This window comes from Botryllus schlosseri, chromosome 16 (assembly GCF_051294905.1).
Source record: "Botryllus schlosseri isolate E-star chromosome 16, Bs_hap1, whole genome shotgun sequence".
Taxonomy (NCBI): domain Eukaryota; kingdom Metazoa; phylum Chordata; class Ascidiacea; order Stolidobranchia; family Styelidae; genus Botryllus; species Botryllus schlosseri.
In genome coordinates, this window is record NC_137251.1 from 4599606 (window position 1) to 4617133 (window position 17528).

The following is a 17528-nucleotide window of genomic DNA, read 5'->3' on the forward strand; positions in this document are numbered from 1 at the left end:
TCCAATTCATTGTTAGACCATCGTCCAACTTTCGATATGTAGGGCGGGTGCCGGGTATAGATAGACCGAACACATGAGGGTTACCCTACTTACTACGCAACCTCCAATTATATCGCACTTCACTCGTTGATTTTTTTACGCAGCCTTGAATCGGATCCAACCATCCAGGAATTTGATTTTGCTCACCCCTACTGACAACAAGGATTGGGCACAACGACACGAGAACTCGAATCTGGTAGGAAAGGAAAGGACGTAGTTTATTTTTGTCCTTGATGTTTTTGCGGCATATACACCGACTCATGATACACATACACATGATCCGCGCATATGCATGCCATGAGTGCATGATGTGCATATGCCGCTGGACAAGGAAGTGCAGATATAACCTTCACGGCTTTCTAAGTCATGCACCACCCCTCCATGCTATCCCAGTAATGCATTAGCGCCAAGCAGGGAAGCCATGGATACCAGTGTTACTAATCAGGTCTTTGGTCTGACCCGGCCGGGAATCGAACCCACGACCTAGCCTACCGATCAAGAAGCCGGACGCTTAGCCATTATACGCTATCTTGTTGTAGTAATTGTACTGATTCGAGTCGTGGTCAGAGTCCACTTATCCGAGTACCCCCTTTCGATAAAGAACTATTGTATAATGTAGCGGCTGAAATAACAGTATCAACACTATCTCCCCACCATTAAAGCCTCGAAATTCCGATTGACTTTATCATATCATTCAAAACATGTAGCATGAGGCTACGCAGTACGCAAGTTCGCGTAAACACGACATTTTTGATTGGTGACTGGTGAGAGTCATATAGTCACGGTTAACAAATATGAAACTTCATTTCGTCAAGTTTAGCTGGGTGCATATTTAAAATTGGCTCTTATCATGTATGACGTCATACGGAGTGGTACATTAACACTCAAAATTCATCCATCCCTGGAACCGAAACCAAGACGCCGCTTAGATATCCCGAAGGCGTACTTAGGAATTAGTATTAGGAATTCCAGCGACGCAAGCAGTTGAGAATCGCAACAATCGGTTGTATAATGGAGATCGACGCGAGCATAATCTCGGCCTACGCGACATGAAAAATCGGCGAAACTAGCGGATAAACAAGAAACTCGACGGTTTATAATCTAATCTAATCTCATCGGAATATAGGCTCGAGTTACCGGAGGACGATATGACACATCGACCTCGCTTACCGTCACATGCCACTTCATTATAATCGCTTACTGTCCTGTTATATCAAGGACCGAGCACAATGATGGTGTACTCCAGGGGCGGGCAACTTCTCCAGTCGGCGGGCCGGATTTAGGAAAATTAAGTACTTGGCGGGCCGGATTGCTTAATGAATCGATACATTATTCGCCCATTTATCCACATATACAAGGAATAAATCGTATTTAATGAATGTATTTTAACGACAGCAATGTCACTTCAAAGCCATTTCTCGCCTCTAATGGCGAAGACAATGAGTATTTGAGAATAACATTGTCATACAGGCGCCGCCATGCAATGTTCCCTCTATTTTTTGACGAGTCTGCGCACGATCACCAACTTACTGCGCAGACCCTTGAACAACAGTGCGTAACGACTAAGAAAAAGGTCATCACTTCGGATTTTTTGTGCGCAACGGAGATTTTCTGTGAGCAGAGACAGTTTCAGCACTGCGCATTTGCGCACTTGCGCAGCTTAGAGGGATCATTGCCGCCATGTCTGCTGATATCTGATGAATCAACACACGGTGCAATCCCTAATTAGGATTTCAAGGCGTTCGATAAGCCCGGTAACCCTAATTTACCAAGATATCAATTCATTAGGGTTGAGTAGGTGACGATAGCGTCGTTGTTCAACTGTGTGGCCTAATTAATCTCGATATTGATTTCATGCGGGCCGCGTCCTCTACGAAATTTGAAAGGTGGCCTGCGGCCCGTTTTGAGTTGGCGACCTCTGGCATATGCGGTGCAAAAAGCCTAGAAGTGTGCCGTGATACAAGTCGGCGGTTACGGAATCAAAAATAAGAAATACCAGCCTGGTGTAAATGACCATTGTAGTGGACAAAAAATCATGATTACCACTGACGACATTAGGGTTGAGTGCATCGTAAATGCCGATAATGCAAGTCTTCTCACTTCGACGAACTTACGCGTAAAGCTCCACTCTCGCAACGCTGCGCATACACGTATATAATAACATACAGTCACTAAAATTTGACGTAGTAAGCAAGTAGTGGGGAGTCTCGGCAGACTGTGGCCGCGGGCCATATTATCATGTAAGACGGAAAACTGTCCGCGGGCCGGATCCGGCCCGCGGGCCGTATGTTGCCCACCCCTGGTGTACTCGAATCCGAAGCGAGTAGGCTATGCCTAATGTAATGATTCCAGTCGAGTCTTCGGATACTATTTTCCGAGCACTGAACATGCCTCATTCTGTGCACAGATTTATGTTATCAGCGATCATTATAAGTTCAATATATTTTCCACACCGTATTTCTCTTGAACCCTCGATTGCTTCAATTCAATTTATCACTTCAATACACCACAAGACTGCGACACGATAGAGACCTATAGTTTCTATAGCGACACAATGAAAGATGTGAAGGTTTTACAGCATCCAAAAATTAAACTACAAAGCTGCATACATTGGTGGAATTGACATTTCTGTGGGATGGTGATCAGCCCACGTCCCACACCACTGACAGGAGACAAGGTATAGGCCTACAACTAGTTATTAAACCTTTCCAATCCACACCGACGTCATATTGAGTGACACGCCTGTCGCCTAATGCTCGAACGGATCACTCAAACACGAGATTTCACTCGGCGCTGTTTATCTCCGGCTACTTTTCCTTGAATGCGCGTATGGTTCTTTTATCCATAGGTCAATCTGGGAGTCTGATGGTACCGACTCGTTTTCACTCCTTCCGATCTTTTAATTTATCGCAACCTCGGCGTTGTGAAACGACGAAATTAATTGACGAATGAATGAATCAGGAACAGCCCTCAACTGCCGCATACATAATCCGTGTTTATTTGATATTCATGGTGTTTTGACTACATTGGTCATTTTAGTTAGTGCTGCAGCTGTGGATCAAACCACTACGCTATCCGTGTATGGGTACGCGGCGTCCTATAGGAGTAGGCCGTGCTTGGAAGTTGGCGAAGAAAAATTGGTCTGGTGTGAACGACGATAGTGATCGACAAACACCACGAATACCATAAACAACAAACTGGCCTATACCATACGCCTCTTCCGCTGCCAGCAGACGAAACCCACACCAGGTACAGCGCAAAAATGGAGTTTATTTTCAAAACGAACTAGACGCAGACTATCAAACAAGAAATATATTTATTATTATTATCAGCGCGCGCAAAAGAAAAGAATAAATCAACATCCCATCACAACAAATTCCTATGCTTTCTCCAGTCCCTGCAGGCGCTGTCGAAGAGATGGTTGATCCAATGGTAATGGAGTATCGCGACCCGCTGCTTACGTAACAAAAGAGGCCGGCCACGCCTCCATCCCCGGTCTTCCTCGCCATAGTCGTCCAAGTACAATGTGCCTGCCGTGTTCGAAAACGAGTTCGGATTGTGAGTAGATATACTTTTTCGGAGAACCCAAGTAGGTTTTACATGCATGCTTTACTGGAATGGATTGTTTTAGACAACTTCTACTTCGCATTACAAAAGTAGAAATTAGTTTTCGGACGCTTACATCGCTTGTAAGAGTGAAACTGTGCCTAGAATAGAATGAAATCGACCACGAAGCAAGGTAACCCAATATATTTTCAAATATTGCCCTTATTTGTGGTGTCACTTCGTGATTCTGCAATTTCAAAACAGTCACTTCCGATTGTGCGGTGAAAGAATGCGAACTCTCGACCAAATATACTTTTTGAGACTAATTTTGAAGCCGTTCGTTTCCGCCTTCAGTGTAAATGATTGCAGCATGCCTTAGCAATGCCTACTTCTACCTCCACTTCAGCAGAAATCTCTAATCCCGACCAGTATCAGCTAATAATCCGACGGGATAGAAGATAATAACAGCAACAAAAGTCGGTGACACCCACCCCATTCGCAGGACCTCTCTCCCCGCACGACCACGATCGTGGTCCTGTTGACGTGCAGCAACACCACGGTGCCGTTTCCGCACCGTTTCGCGTGCGCGACCGCGCTGCGGTTGTCCGGGCCGCGGTTTTCCGGGCCGCGCCTCTCCGCGCACGCGCCCGCGTAGCAAACGTACTCGCCGCACAGCAGGCACACGCACGGCTCCCGGATCGGCTCCTTGCAGGAGGCGCACACCTGGGAATAGGCGAAGAGAAAACTTACGGAGAATTCATACCTCGTACACAGGTGTATCATTTACTAGATTTGACGTACGCGCAACTAGAACTAGAACTAACGGCCTTTAAAAATCCGCAACTGGCTAAAATACAACTACTAGATTCGACTACGAAGTATCTCATTAACTAATTCAAACTACTGCATTGCAAATGAAGCTACGATATATTTGAATCGGCATTTCGAAAAGACGGGGGTTCGAATTTTACGCCGGTGCTAGTAGTGACGACTCTGAGCTAGCAATGGCCGCAAGAGCTCAGGACCGACTCAAAATTGAATGCGGACAGTGTGACGTCATAGTGTGAACTCTGATCATTTCGATGATTAGCTTGAAATTTGAATTCGACCAACGCGGCCTCGTGTTTAAAACTAGGGATATGCTCATTGCATGTGATACGTTCGACGTTCCTTAAAATGGATTCCGGACAGTGTGACGTAATATTGTCAACACAGCGCATTTTTAATGATTGGCTTAAAACTTCCGACTGAAAATTCGAATTTACCGATGTGCCTTCATATTAAAACCTCAGGGTATGTTAAATCCTCGTGCCAGCGATACGACCAGAGTCCATAAGATCATATTTTTATAATCGCTACATATGTTCCTGATTTGTTCACGCCCTCAAAACTTGAATTCACCAAGCGTGAAGCCATATCACAACCACTACGGTTTTTCGTGATTATTAGTCAAAATCGCTCAAATTACAACGCGGGCAGCATCGCATCGTCATACAACCGCGGTATCCGCCGTCACAATACCAGAATAAACCAACAACAAGAATCTAGAAGTCTACAGACGCCGACAGAAAGTTGAGCGCTGGATCTCGCGATGACGAACACATCTATATTCTAGACCTAAAATTACTTCCATCGCGAAGATAGCGATCAGAACGAATGTGACAATTCGAAAAACTATCGCTAAGCACGTTTCAGGAGTCTATACCACGTCATAGGTCAAGCGCGTCAAGCACACCGTTTGACACCGGGGGACCTCGCGGTTTCCATATTGACAAATTTCGCCAGACAAATCAAAATTGACAGCGACAAATAAGATACAGCCGTTTTTCCAGTGGAAAACTACGGAATCGTGTTATCCCCATAACAAACGGAACGCATTCTGGACGTTGAGGTCAACCGTCGAGGCGCCGTAAGCTACGCGGTAACGAGTCCGTAATCCATTCCCAATTACAGACGTACTATTGTTTTAAAAAGGTCGGAACATCTAGAATCGCAGGTTTTCCTCGATGGAAAAGGTCGCGTCGCTTAACGAACTGGTTATCTCCGTTTTACATCATCTTTATGACGTACGGTAGGACAAGATCGTTACGGTACGTAAATTGCAAACGGAATTCGCGGTTAAATTTACCACGTGACGCAAGGTTCCACTCTCCAGATGAGATCTACAAACTCTTGTTACATTACGGCATAGTAGACATTTAGAAGATTGCGACGTGTTTTTCGGCATTGTGTCGCTAGAGAAAGTTCATGGTCTACTTTGAGCATAGTGTCCTATATGGTGTCGACACAGGCAAATCTCACGCCTCAGTGAAATTGTATCACGTCACAATTTCCATTTGGCTACGGGCAATTTGACGGTCATTTTTGACCGGCTTGCCGAGCATTAAATCTGGTAAAACGGGTATCAATCGAAAGCTGACTCTACACTGATTACGAAAATATAAATTTTATTCCGCTCGTGGCCCTGGAACTCCCACAATCAGCCTCGAATTTTCATTGTTATGGAGATTGGCATCGGGACGCAACAATGCTGTCTGGCTCTTTTTCTCTTGAGCTACTATCTCGTTTCGCCACAGAACTTTAAAAAGGAACCTACAACTCGTTTCGGTCAAGTTATATGTGAAAGCTACAGAGATTTAAAACAAACTTCGTTAAATTAGGACAGTGCCATTAGGCGACACTCATCAGTATAACAGAGGCTATTTAGTTCAAAGGACATCGAACAATCACAATTAAATTATTGGTATTCACCATAACTTCGCGGGCCTTGCAGAAAGTTCAATATGAGTACTCAAGGTATCTAATATAACGAAGGCAGCGGTGGATGAAGTTTCCAATATGTTATATCTGGGGTGCATTTTACTTGTTTCGCACTGAAACTTAACCGAATGTCCAAGTTTTCGCGAATCCACTAATTCTAATTCCAATCTAATCTGTAAAAACTATAGCTCTAGTTCTATTATTACTCTAATTGTCCAAGTCTGGCGCGCATAAACTGATAAAAGCGACTTCCCACTTTCTACAGGTCCGTGGCTATCGCTAATCGTCCTCCATAACAAATACGTTTTAACGACACCGCTAATTGTTAATTACACGGCCGGCTACATTGAACGCCTTGTAGCGTCGACTCATGATAATCGGTACAAATAGATTACCCAGCAAGCGAATGAGAGAAATCGCCAGCTTGATCCCTCGTCCAGACGCTAAGCGTCGATGTCAACTTGTAATCCTAAGCGGACACGATTTAGAATATCACACGAGAAACATATTTGAAATTGCCCTGACAAGGGATTATGACGGTTGTAAATTAGTGGCGGACAGTAGCGATGTGATTATACTCTAGAATCTTGTAAGGTAGAGAAATTAGTGTTGGGATGGTGTGCATCGCTTTTACACGCCATGAAAACCGCCGGTAATATCCCCTTGCATAATGATCGCTGAATATTTTTTTATTGCAATCTTGGGTGGTGTTGTATCGATGAAAATATTAATATAACGAACCGCAAACAGAATTCTATACTATTGTGATTGAATGTTGCAACGAACAGTTCATATTCGCAAATTTATGCACTCTCGCCTTGTACTCGAGTAGTAATTGACTACTCCGACCATCTCTGGTTACAAGAACAAAATCTACCATATTACCCACTCGCGCGGTTAGCAGCGACATACTTACAATGTCTCGAAACGCCGCGAACAACCCAGTGTAGTCTTCCGGCAGCGTCACGAGCGCCGGCTGGCTCCACAAGTAATGCTCGCCGAGGATGTTGTACGAAAAGGCAGGGTCTCCCGTGATGAATCGCAAAGTCTGGAAGCAAGACGTCATGTTCTAGAAGGGTGCTAACGCGCATGTACACGCGGTGACATTTGATTTCCGCGATAAGCACACGAGATTTGGGTAAATTGCGGGTGATTGCACGTGTTGAACGCGGATTTTCTTGTAGTGTCGCGCCGATATGTCTTCATGGCACACAATTGAAACTGGCATTATGCCAAGCACGAGATCGAGCGTAAATTGCGTGAGCTTTCACGCTCTCGCATCAATACCGGGAATGATATCTTCAGGCTTGATCTACAGAATAGAGCAGGGGTTCTCGAACTTTCGGGCTTGAAGATATTACAGTTTCAAATCTCAATTGAAAAACGCAACAAGTCGATGGTTAACCAATAATTGAGAAACGAAACTGTTAAATTTTAAACTGGAGTGTATTTTGTCCGCGTCGCGTCGTAATATACAGTTCTTGGTCCGCTTTGGACTTGCTGTACGTCAAATTTACAAGTATTGCACCATACTGTGAGGTCGCGTACGTCTCTTTGAAGACCAGTTATAGGTGGAAGCTATAAAGAAGTTTTAAAAACATTATTCGCTGAATTTGGACAGTACAAATCAACAATGATAGAGGCTAGCAAACGGCAAAGGCGCGGTCTTTTTGAAAGAAACCAAACAATCAAAATCAAGTTTTTTAACACGGCTTCGCCCGGAAATGCAACAGCAAATCTCTCATCGTATTGAAGTTTTCAGTAAAAGATTTTCAGTTGATACATTATACATTGTCATAATTACATTTAAGGTAACTTCGTCCGAACGCAAAATGTTGATTTTGAAATGTTACGGTCCATAAGCTACAAACGTAGAGACTAGAGAGCCACTGATCTAGATGGTAGAACCTTCATTCGGTGTCCGGTCAATACCGAGAAAACCATTACCGAGAATGCCATTACCGAGAATGGTCACCACCGAGAATGGACATTACCGAGAATGTAATATATGCAATGCAGGCAATGTTATGCATATGCACAGGTCCTGTGTGTGCATCACGGCGTCGCCACATTCGGTATCGATGCTCACTTTGCTCAGGTATAAATTTCTCGACAACGTCAGTCCTAGTAAGCTATATTCTTGACATTGGTCATTCTCGGTAATGTCCATTATCGGTAATGGTTTTCTCGGTATTGGTATAGAACCCTTCATTCACACTGGCACGATAATACGCCGAATCATCGCAGGCTAAAAACCCACCGTCAATGACCGCGGCATCTCGTATCGATTTCGTAGCGGGCATGGAACATTACTCAATATTACGATTTTATCATCAAGCATTGGTGCCTGGTGCCGCATTCAGATTTTCAGATTTCTCTCCAGGATTCTCGATAATTCAGAGGTTCTCTACAGGAAAACGTGGATTACGGTCATTCGACTAACACGGCCCGGCACGATGCGCGGTTACACGTTACACACTACCCTAAACAAAATGCGTAGGATATTATGTGCCGAACGATTGAAGATATTTACGTCAAGCACTTGAGGCGAGCCCACGCTGTTATTTTCTGGAATTGCAAATGCAGTTTTCTATACTTCTGTTACATTTATACAATTCTCGATCCAAAATTAGCCTGCAGGACCATTGGACACAGATAGGAGATGCGCATATGGACTGATGGTATAAAAACAGCTTGCTAGGTGCCAAGAAGGTCTACAAAACATTATTCTTCCTGGATTCAAGGCTTTAGAAGGGAATGCATGGGCGAGCCACATCAACAACACTCGAGAATCCTGATTGATGCCCGAAACAGGTCTTAAATCGCAGTCAGCATTCGATTTCAACAGAAGACAATGTCAGAAGGATTAATTCCAGTCACTCATCGCGAGATGCCCAAGGCAGACAACGTCGCTTTGAAATTTAATCTCAAGCTCACGCTCAATCTTAATCTGTAGCTTATGCAATAGACATCGATACACTCGAGAATGGTCGCATGTTTTCGCGCGCGCCGTCGCGCTACGAAATAGAAACGAACACGTACCCGATGGAACCACAGGTCGATGATGGTCTTCGGCGAACGCACCCATTTTGCGAACACGACGGGTGATAAATCTTCCGTTGCGACATCGCTGTCCATCCCTGGTAAAAGGAATGCAGAGTAACGCTCAAGTTTTTATATCTTCAAGCTGTGCTTGGCCCTCCATTCACGAGTGCGTGCGATGTTCCACATTTTTCCTTGTCAGTGGTCTAACAAGTTATAGCGTTTGAGTCGTATTGAATCAGTACACGTTCAAATCCGAGGCGAGCGAAGTATTCATTACTGTTCACTGCTAAATGGAAGAGATGCAGATATACCAATTCTCTGCTGGTTGCTGACGTTTGCCCCTCACGGAGTGTCAGCCGAAAATATTCGGGTTCATTTTAATATGAATATACTATTCAATTGTATATTGAAGCTCTATACCTCTAAGAAGCACTTCAACTGTATAACTGAAACCCACACGAGTACTGCAAAAAAGTAGAACCTTCCGTTACTCCAGGTAAGAGAGAAAATGAAATTAGAACGAAGATATATTTGTGAAAATTCAGATAGGGATGGGGATGAGCCATCATAGCCTTTTATTAATCAATCTTGGCAACTTTCAAAACGAGAAGTGCGTCTCGGCTGATCGGCTGACCGACCGACTATAATCGGTAGGACAATCTGTCGTAATTTCGATTCTGCATATCGGCCAGTGATAAATGATCCGCATTGTGACAATATCATTCATAAATATGTGCAAAAGTTCTTTTGAATACAAAAACTATTCAGAGGTTGTTGTAAATGTAGCATTAAAAATCCCCGAGTCAAGCCCACCATATAAAAGAGCCTGGATTACTGACACACTTGTTTTGTGAGTAGACATTAAGAATAAAATCATAAAGAATTTACCAAGGGTAAGTGCTTGACAATACCCGAAGAATTGAATACTGCTTCGCGTTAAAGTTGAGATTTCAATGCAAAGGTAGTAATATATACAAGTCACAATTCAACATTTCCGCAGGTAACACCAAAACACGCTCACATCACAGCAACAAAGAAGTTGTACAACGCAATCCAAGAATAATCACACCATTCCATTACATAATCGCCCGACATAACTTGACACCTACAATTACTTCGCGTCGGACCGAAACCGGGAGTGTTACCTTTCTCAAGATTGAAGCAACAAAAGTGCCTTATAAAGAACGGAAGCGAATATAAACGACGCAATTACTTGAAGTCCGAGACATAAACAGCGCCTTACTGCGAACACTGTCACAAATTAGACGGCGTACCGGATTCGAGGACGCAAATTCCAGTGGCATATTTTGTTCGCTTCCATCGTCGCAGGGTGCGGTGCACTCATAGATCAGCGCCAAGGACAGCGTTGCACACAACAACAACGGAATATTAGATGCTAACAAGTACTCTGATATCACTTAATACATCCTTGTAGTACAGGTATTCAGGACCTGCGCTCAATAAATAGACCTCGCTGCCTTATAGGACTCCGTTCATTGATCGATTGGTTGGTTAGAAAACTCGTTGTTGCATGACAATCAACACCTAGGAGAGAGTTGTGGGGATTTCTGATTGCTTCTAATGAGAGTGACTAGATATGCATATATCTGACTTTAGTACACCAATATAGATATCAATTCACAGATTTCTCATACATTTCTCTATACTCCACAACGACCGCCTTTTAGTCTCAGCACTGCCCAATCGACCAAATTGTTGCTGGCGGCTCTTAAGGGTCGCTAACACCCGGGCATCGGGGAGGGGGGTTGCCATTCATTTGGAAAACCGAGGACGAAAGCTGATGGACCAATTTGCATGGTCAATGAAAATTATCAAACGTACGAAAGAAAATCAATGTTCCCGCTCGAAATATACTTACCCAAATACTCGACGAGATGGAGAAATTCATTCTTCCCGTCACCGGCGCACGGGAACTCTTGCGCGGAATCGGGTTTTTGAAAAATGTGGAACTGGAGAAGTGACGCCAAACGCATGTAATGCAGGCAAAACTCGGTGACGGTGTTTTCCACGCTCTGTAAGAGACACCCCAATTCCAGCTACAGACACGATATCCGACATTGTAGGCAACCATGCTGTCTAGTAGGAGGCGGGCTGTAGAAGTAGAAGTATTTCTACTTCTCCCTAGTACTCAAGTAGGTTTTGCCTGCTTGCACTACTTATTCGAATGGTTTTGTTTTTATACAACTTTCACTTCTACTTAGGCATAACTATGTATTTTTTACAATTTGCGTCTTGGAAATTAGCAATTAGTTTATGGGATAAATTTGTTCATGTAGGTTTTGCGTAATTGCACTATTCAGTCAAATGGTTACATGTTTAAACTACCTCCACTTGACTATTTGACTATGACTATTTACTTTTTAGAATTCCTATCTGGAAAAGTAGAAAGCAGTTTTGGGGTAAGTTTGCATCGATTTTATATGTGAAATCGTCATGATTGTGTATGATATGTTTTTAGACTGCACCCACTCAGGGTTGTAACCATTAACCAAGTCACAAGGCTCCGAGTCACAAGTCAATCTCGCTTTTGTAGTTTTGACTCGAGTCAAGTCGAGTCATTTTCATTTCACCACCGAGTCAAGCCCGAGTACAAGTCCGCGGGGAGAGCTTCGAGTCCGAGTCATGGTGTTATGACCCGAGTCCAAGGCAATGCGTTGACTGCTCAGTTTCCAGGTAAAGTCTTGTTGAACCTACTTTTTATAACTGTTTGGTGATATCAAATGGTCACATTTTCAAGTACCAATACCAATACACGTCATCCCAATATTGTGGTTACTATACCATTCTTCGAAATTTATAATAAAATGTCGGTCTTGGCCTTCCGAGTCTCTAGTCATATGACTTGTTTCGAGTCAATACACAGATTGACTTAAGTCGAGTCGAGTCATTTCCGTATTTTGAGAAAATGACTCGAGTCAAGCCGAGTCGCGAGAAAATTGTGACTCAAATCGGACTCGAGTGAAGTCATCACAACGCTGCACCCGCTTCTACTTAACAGTTTTCAGTGTTTTAGGCCAAGTGGCCATGATTTTAGACAACTGCCCCCTCTACTTGCGCGTTTCAGACAAAACTAGGACTGGAACAATGAATTTTTCGCAGGGAAATGGCAGCTTCTACTTCTGTTTTGAGTAATAACGATGACAACTTATAGGCTTCACTTTGTATTTAACGTGATTGCAGTCCATGCGGGTATACGTATAATCTACCTTTGCGTCTCGCACGTTTCGCATTTTTAAAAGCAGAAGTAGTTTTGCGATAAGTTTGTATTACTTTCATACTCAAAGCGAAATACCTGCTTGGTCCACACCGTAGAGGTGAAGAGTTCTGGCGAAGATACGGCGGACGCGCCCGCTACATTGCCGTCGTAAATGCAGTCCGGCAATCTCGTTATAACGTGACCCAACAAACAGTTCAGATTCGACGCGTCGTAATTGTTTTCGAGCGCACGGCTCGCTTTGGCTTTCCAAGCGCTGTAATACGCGCGTGGGGATAAAAATGCGAGGAGTTATTGACTGGGGTTGGCAGTAACAAAGTGCTTTTACTTCATCGCGATAGCCTAGTAAGTTCTACTTCCTCAATTAGAAAAGTGTTAGACTAATTCTACTCCTTAGTTTTTCACGCAAAACCACCAATTGGTTTTGAATAGTAGAAAGTAATTTCGGGGTAATTTTGCAACACTTCACGAGCGAAATTGCCACACAAACCGTACGAAATGTCCCCCCGACCACGGTGACTGATTATATTTTCAAAGATTACAACTATTCACAGGGTAAAGATAGCCGTTACCATTCGAAAGCCGTCACCTCCGATTAGCCACTAAAAGTATGCGACTGCAGACCAAATCTACTTCATGAAACTAGTCGGGTACTTTTCATACGTTCCTACACCCACTCGCAATAGTTTTGAAATGTCCTGGATATCGCCATTTGCAATTGGGTCAAAATCTATTGGATTCCCTTACTTTTACTGAGAGTAACAATTTTGACCACTTTAATATGCTTTCGAATAAAGGCCGCCAAACAATGCCAGGCATTCAATTTTTCACTAACAAAACCACAAATATAATGATGGCTAACCTTACATATTGACGAGTACGTTATGAGAATGTCACAAGTAGAAAGAAAATGGACGGAATTATTTTTGTATCACAACGGCAAGGCTATCATGTTCGACCAGATGCGCTAATTATAGAACAAGGATGGCACGAAGCGCATCTGCGCCTCGCGAATCATGTTGTCAGCCAAATTTTTTCTACAAACTCACGGAAAGACTACGCATAAACCTAATATTTACCGACCGTATACCAGATCCCGTAATTGACCAAACTACATAATTACAGCAATCGCGTCCAACAAACGACCAATTTCGCGGTTACCTCGCAATTAAGAACGCGATGTAATTAAGCTTTCAGAAGACGCCCTAGCACATTCCGGCGAAAACGCTTGAACGTTTGAAAAAGCACATAATTACCTTCGTTCGTCCGACGAAAATTTGCAGCATACGTGAATCAACGCCCGTATCAAACACAAATTATATACGACGCGCGTGGCCGCCCGATATTCTTCGATTGCAAGAGGGTAAAAGGAAAGGCAAATCTGTGATGTAGAACAAAGGAAAAGTATTTTCGGCACAAAAATTCGATGTAAGATAAGAAAGATAAGGACCATCGAAAAATGTCAACTATTCGTACGAAAGGCAAAATTCATGCCGTGCAGTAAATAAGATTAAATCTCACACATTGTGTTGTGTTTAGCTTAACGGGACTCGGAACATTCGAATGTTTCCATCTCGGCTTGCCTCGGGGGCGCGATGATACGTAATCGTGCCGTGATTCGCCGTCATATGTCAGCCGGGCAGAATTGCCTTTTTTGTCACAGTTCAAAACAGAAAGGCGAGACGTTGTGAAACCATGTCGTAACGCATTATTGTTCCGAGTCAAGAATTTTACACGAATAGAAGGATTCATTCATACCGATTTTATGTAAGTGTGAATTAAACCTTACATCAAAGATCAAGGCGAGTATCTATCATTCACAAAACTCTCGACTTTATATTACAGGAACTCAATTATCTACTTCCGAGCATGACTATACAGTAGCACATTGTCCAGTGTGGAAACAGATGTGGTTCCATGCCTATCGTAAATAGGTTCTACGACAAACCGACATAGTACCGCCAGGTCAAAATAATCCAAATATCAATTGGTTAACCAAGTTGATGTGAACAACAGTGTTTAACAGTGTCTAGGTGATCAAAGTAAGTCTCTATACATAGTTTCATTACATATGAAGCTAAAGTAGGCCTCCTGTTAAAATCGGTTCAATTACTGAACATGAAACATTTGAGACGGATTTCAAGAATGCCGGGTAATTAGCGACGACAGAGTACACATAAATAAACGACCGTAGACCTGATACAATTTTCTAATGGTCGCGATCTGATGGAATGGTACTTTCGTGAAATAATTTAGCTGCTGTTGGAATGCGGTGGCTTATTCACACCTTGGACTTCAATTTGAGACCCTATACTATTTATAGCACAGTGCCCGTTCAACGTACGCGAGACTGGACCCGTAAAGCGTCGGCACCAGACAGCCAGCTCACCTCAAGTAGCATAGTAAACGGATCTTTGAACAGCACCGGGCACGAGACCGAGTCCATCGGATGCAAAGCCCCGCCGGTAAGGCAGTCCAAAATACTGTCGACGTAACGACAGTGAGACAAGGTGGTTTTCGTCGACACCACTTTCGCGACGACGTGAAACATGGGACCTGGAGACGAAAAAATCTAGCAAATCCACGCAAGCGGACTTGGCCAACTAGATATTTCACTAGTTATAGCACAATGCCAGTAATACAATTCTCTCCCAATTTGGGAAGAAAAGCTTCTTTGCCCGAATTTTAATATTCTTTTGAATTCGGAATTACATTCAATTTCTGAGGTTTTCACGAGTTCAGTAACTATAATTCGAATCTTAATCTCGAAGAATCTGTATAGCCATACCTCCTTCGGAAATATTTGAAACATTCTATTGTGCAACTCTTTGTGCTAGGATAAAAGACATAGAACTCCGAATACCTATCGGTAGATTTCTTTTGACAGGACTCAGGGCCGGTAATTTTGCAGAGTCACACAGCGCACCGCCCAGCTTACAAAGACCGTACTCCAGCTGACCTCGCAACAGCGACCTGATATTGGTCCTTCCGTCCGCTGTTGAAATAAAAGTACCGTAAGAAATATTAATTGGAAATAATGACTGATAGATGACCCTAAGTCAGTGGTTCCCAACCTTTTTCGTCTCGTGCCCCCCTTGGCCGATATTTCAGCTAAAATTCCCCCCCCTATGAAAAAGTTGCCGGTGACTAAACAAATGTGCTTTTTAACGCGCAATCATGTGTTGACTGAGCAATTAATGGCCAAACATATTCAGATATGTCCGAACTATGGCGAATCCAGACCGCACTAAACTTTGGTAAGGTACGGTCAAATTTGACCTGTTTTTGACCGGTCGGGTAGCCGCTGACGAAAAATAAATCACCAAGTCCGCTTGCTATGGACTTGAGTTGAATCGATGAATTTGGTACGGTATGTTTTTCACGTTAGCTCATATGTTGGCTTAAAAAGTAAAACAATTTCACTAGCGGCCTTGTGCTGAATTCGGCTTGACGTTTTCCTGCTTAGTAGCAATTTAGTCGATCGTCTCGTGAGCCTCAGTATATCATGGGGTGTAATAGCTACGGAAGGCATTTAAACATATACCTAGCTTGAAATCCGCCAAAGAAACATACAATTGTAAAGAACTAATTTCTACTTAACAGTTCTATACCATAAAAATCTAAAAACATTGTGAACCCAGTGTATCTTCCGATACAATGCCAAAGCCAGATTCCCCCTAAAAATTTCAAAATTCCCCCCAAGAGGGGATTCCCCCCCCGGTTGGGAACCACTGCCCTAAGTCGAGTCGAGTGTTCGAGTATCACACATTATGACATCACATCGGTATGAACGATGTGGAATATTCAAATATGTACCTTTTACACCACCATAGAGAATACAATGCCAGTTCTATATCTCAATAAAGATGTGATATATTTTCCCAACCATATATATTTCACTGCACTTTTTGACCACGGTGTGGGGCTGATCGCGGCTTCACAGATCCCTCATATTCTCTAACGCGGGTGGCTCTGCCCTGCACGTTTCGTATGAAAATGACTCGACATGACTCGAGTCAACACTATAAAAGTGAGAACGACTTGCAACTCAGAACCTTGCAACTTGGTTACAACCCTGCTAGAGGCACTGCCAATAGGTGCGATCTGAAAATACATTAGGTCAGGGGATAAAACCCCTCCCATTTCTTATTTCAAACCCCGGTCTTTCGAAATACCAATTCTATCTCCAATCTTTCTAAGTTAATTTGGAATTTAGTAAGTTGCTTAAGATTGAGTCCTAGTTTTGATAAAGCGAGTAGTTCTAGTTCCGCATTCTGAAAATTCAGTAGGTAGCACCAAAAGACATCTCGCCAACCTCAGCGTAAGGCGGTCAGCGATGTGAAACAACACAGAAAACCAAGAAAAGATTACCCATCGCTGCTCTTTCGCTGTGAATTCCGTCCAGCGATTTCAAGCAGGCTTTGAAAACCTCGTCGTGCTGACCGTAGTTCGCGTCTTCGGGATTGAGAAGCGCGCTCAGGGTGGTGAGGGTTTCTCTCTTTCTCAGGATGTTTCGCTTGATCGCGGAAATGCCTCTGAAAATCGAAGCAATACTTCATGCGCTAACAATGTGATCTGACGTTGTGGCCAAGTCGAACAGACAAGAGATAGCGCGATGGTGAAGCGTGCGGCTTCTTGACCGGGTAAGTTGTGGGTTCAATCCCAGACTGTCGTGGTATCATTACACACAGTTCCTTCATAATAATTGAAAATATGGTTGGCGGTACTAAACTCAAGTATTGCTTTCAATCCGGATTTATGTCGGCAGAAAGAGTTTCTATATAATCTCAAAATTTCCCATTACTATATACCGCTATTTGTCTGTGTGTTGTCTTCCGTGTATTATTGTACAATTTGATTTTCTCTCGTCTCTTGTTGTGACTATCGGTACAGCTGACTCTGC

The 17528-nt window shown here is 43.3% G+C and overlaps 1 protein-coding gene across 2 annotated transcripts in view; it reads right to left on the reverse strand.

Moving 5' to 3' along the window:
* Nucleotides 1-3289: 3289 nt before the first annotated feature.
* Nucleotides 3290-17528, reverse strand: part of LOC145458356 (E3 ubiquitin-protein ligase ubr3-like) — a 36531-nt gene continuing 22292 nt past the window's right edge. For both annotated transcript variants that reach the window (XM_080336704.1, XM_080336703.1), the window contains 10 exons: nt 16997-17160; nt 15489-15620; nt 15015-15181; nt 13882-14006; nt 12704-12881; nt 11270-11423; nt 9388-9485; nt 7262-7393; nt 4077-4308; nt 3290-3569 (listed from right to left, as the gene is read on the reverse strand). In XM_080336704.1, coding sequence (XP_080192830.1) covers nt 3406-3569; nt 4077-4308; nt 7262-7393; nt 9388-9485; nt 11270-11423; nt 12704-12881; nt 13882-14006; nt 15015-15181; nt 15489-15620; nt 16997-17160 — 1546 coding nt within the window. In that variant the 3' untranslated portion in view covers nt 3290-3405. The remainder of the gene's footprint in view (nt 3570-4076; nt 4309-7261; nt 7394-9387; nt 9486-11269; nt 11424-12703; nt 12882-13881; nt 14007-15014; nt 15182-15488; nt 15621-16996; nt 17161-17528) is intronic.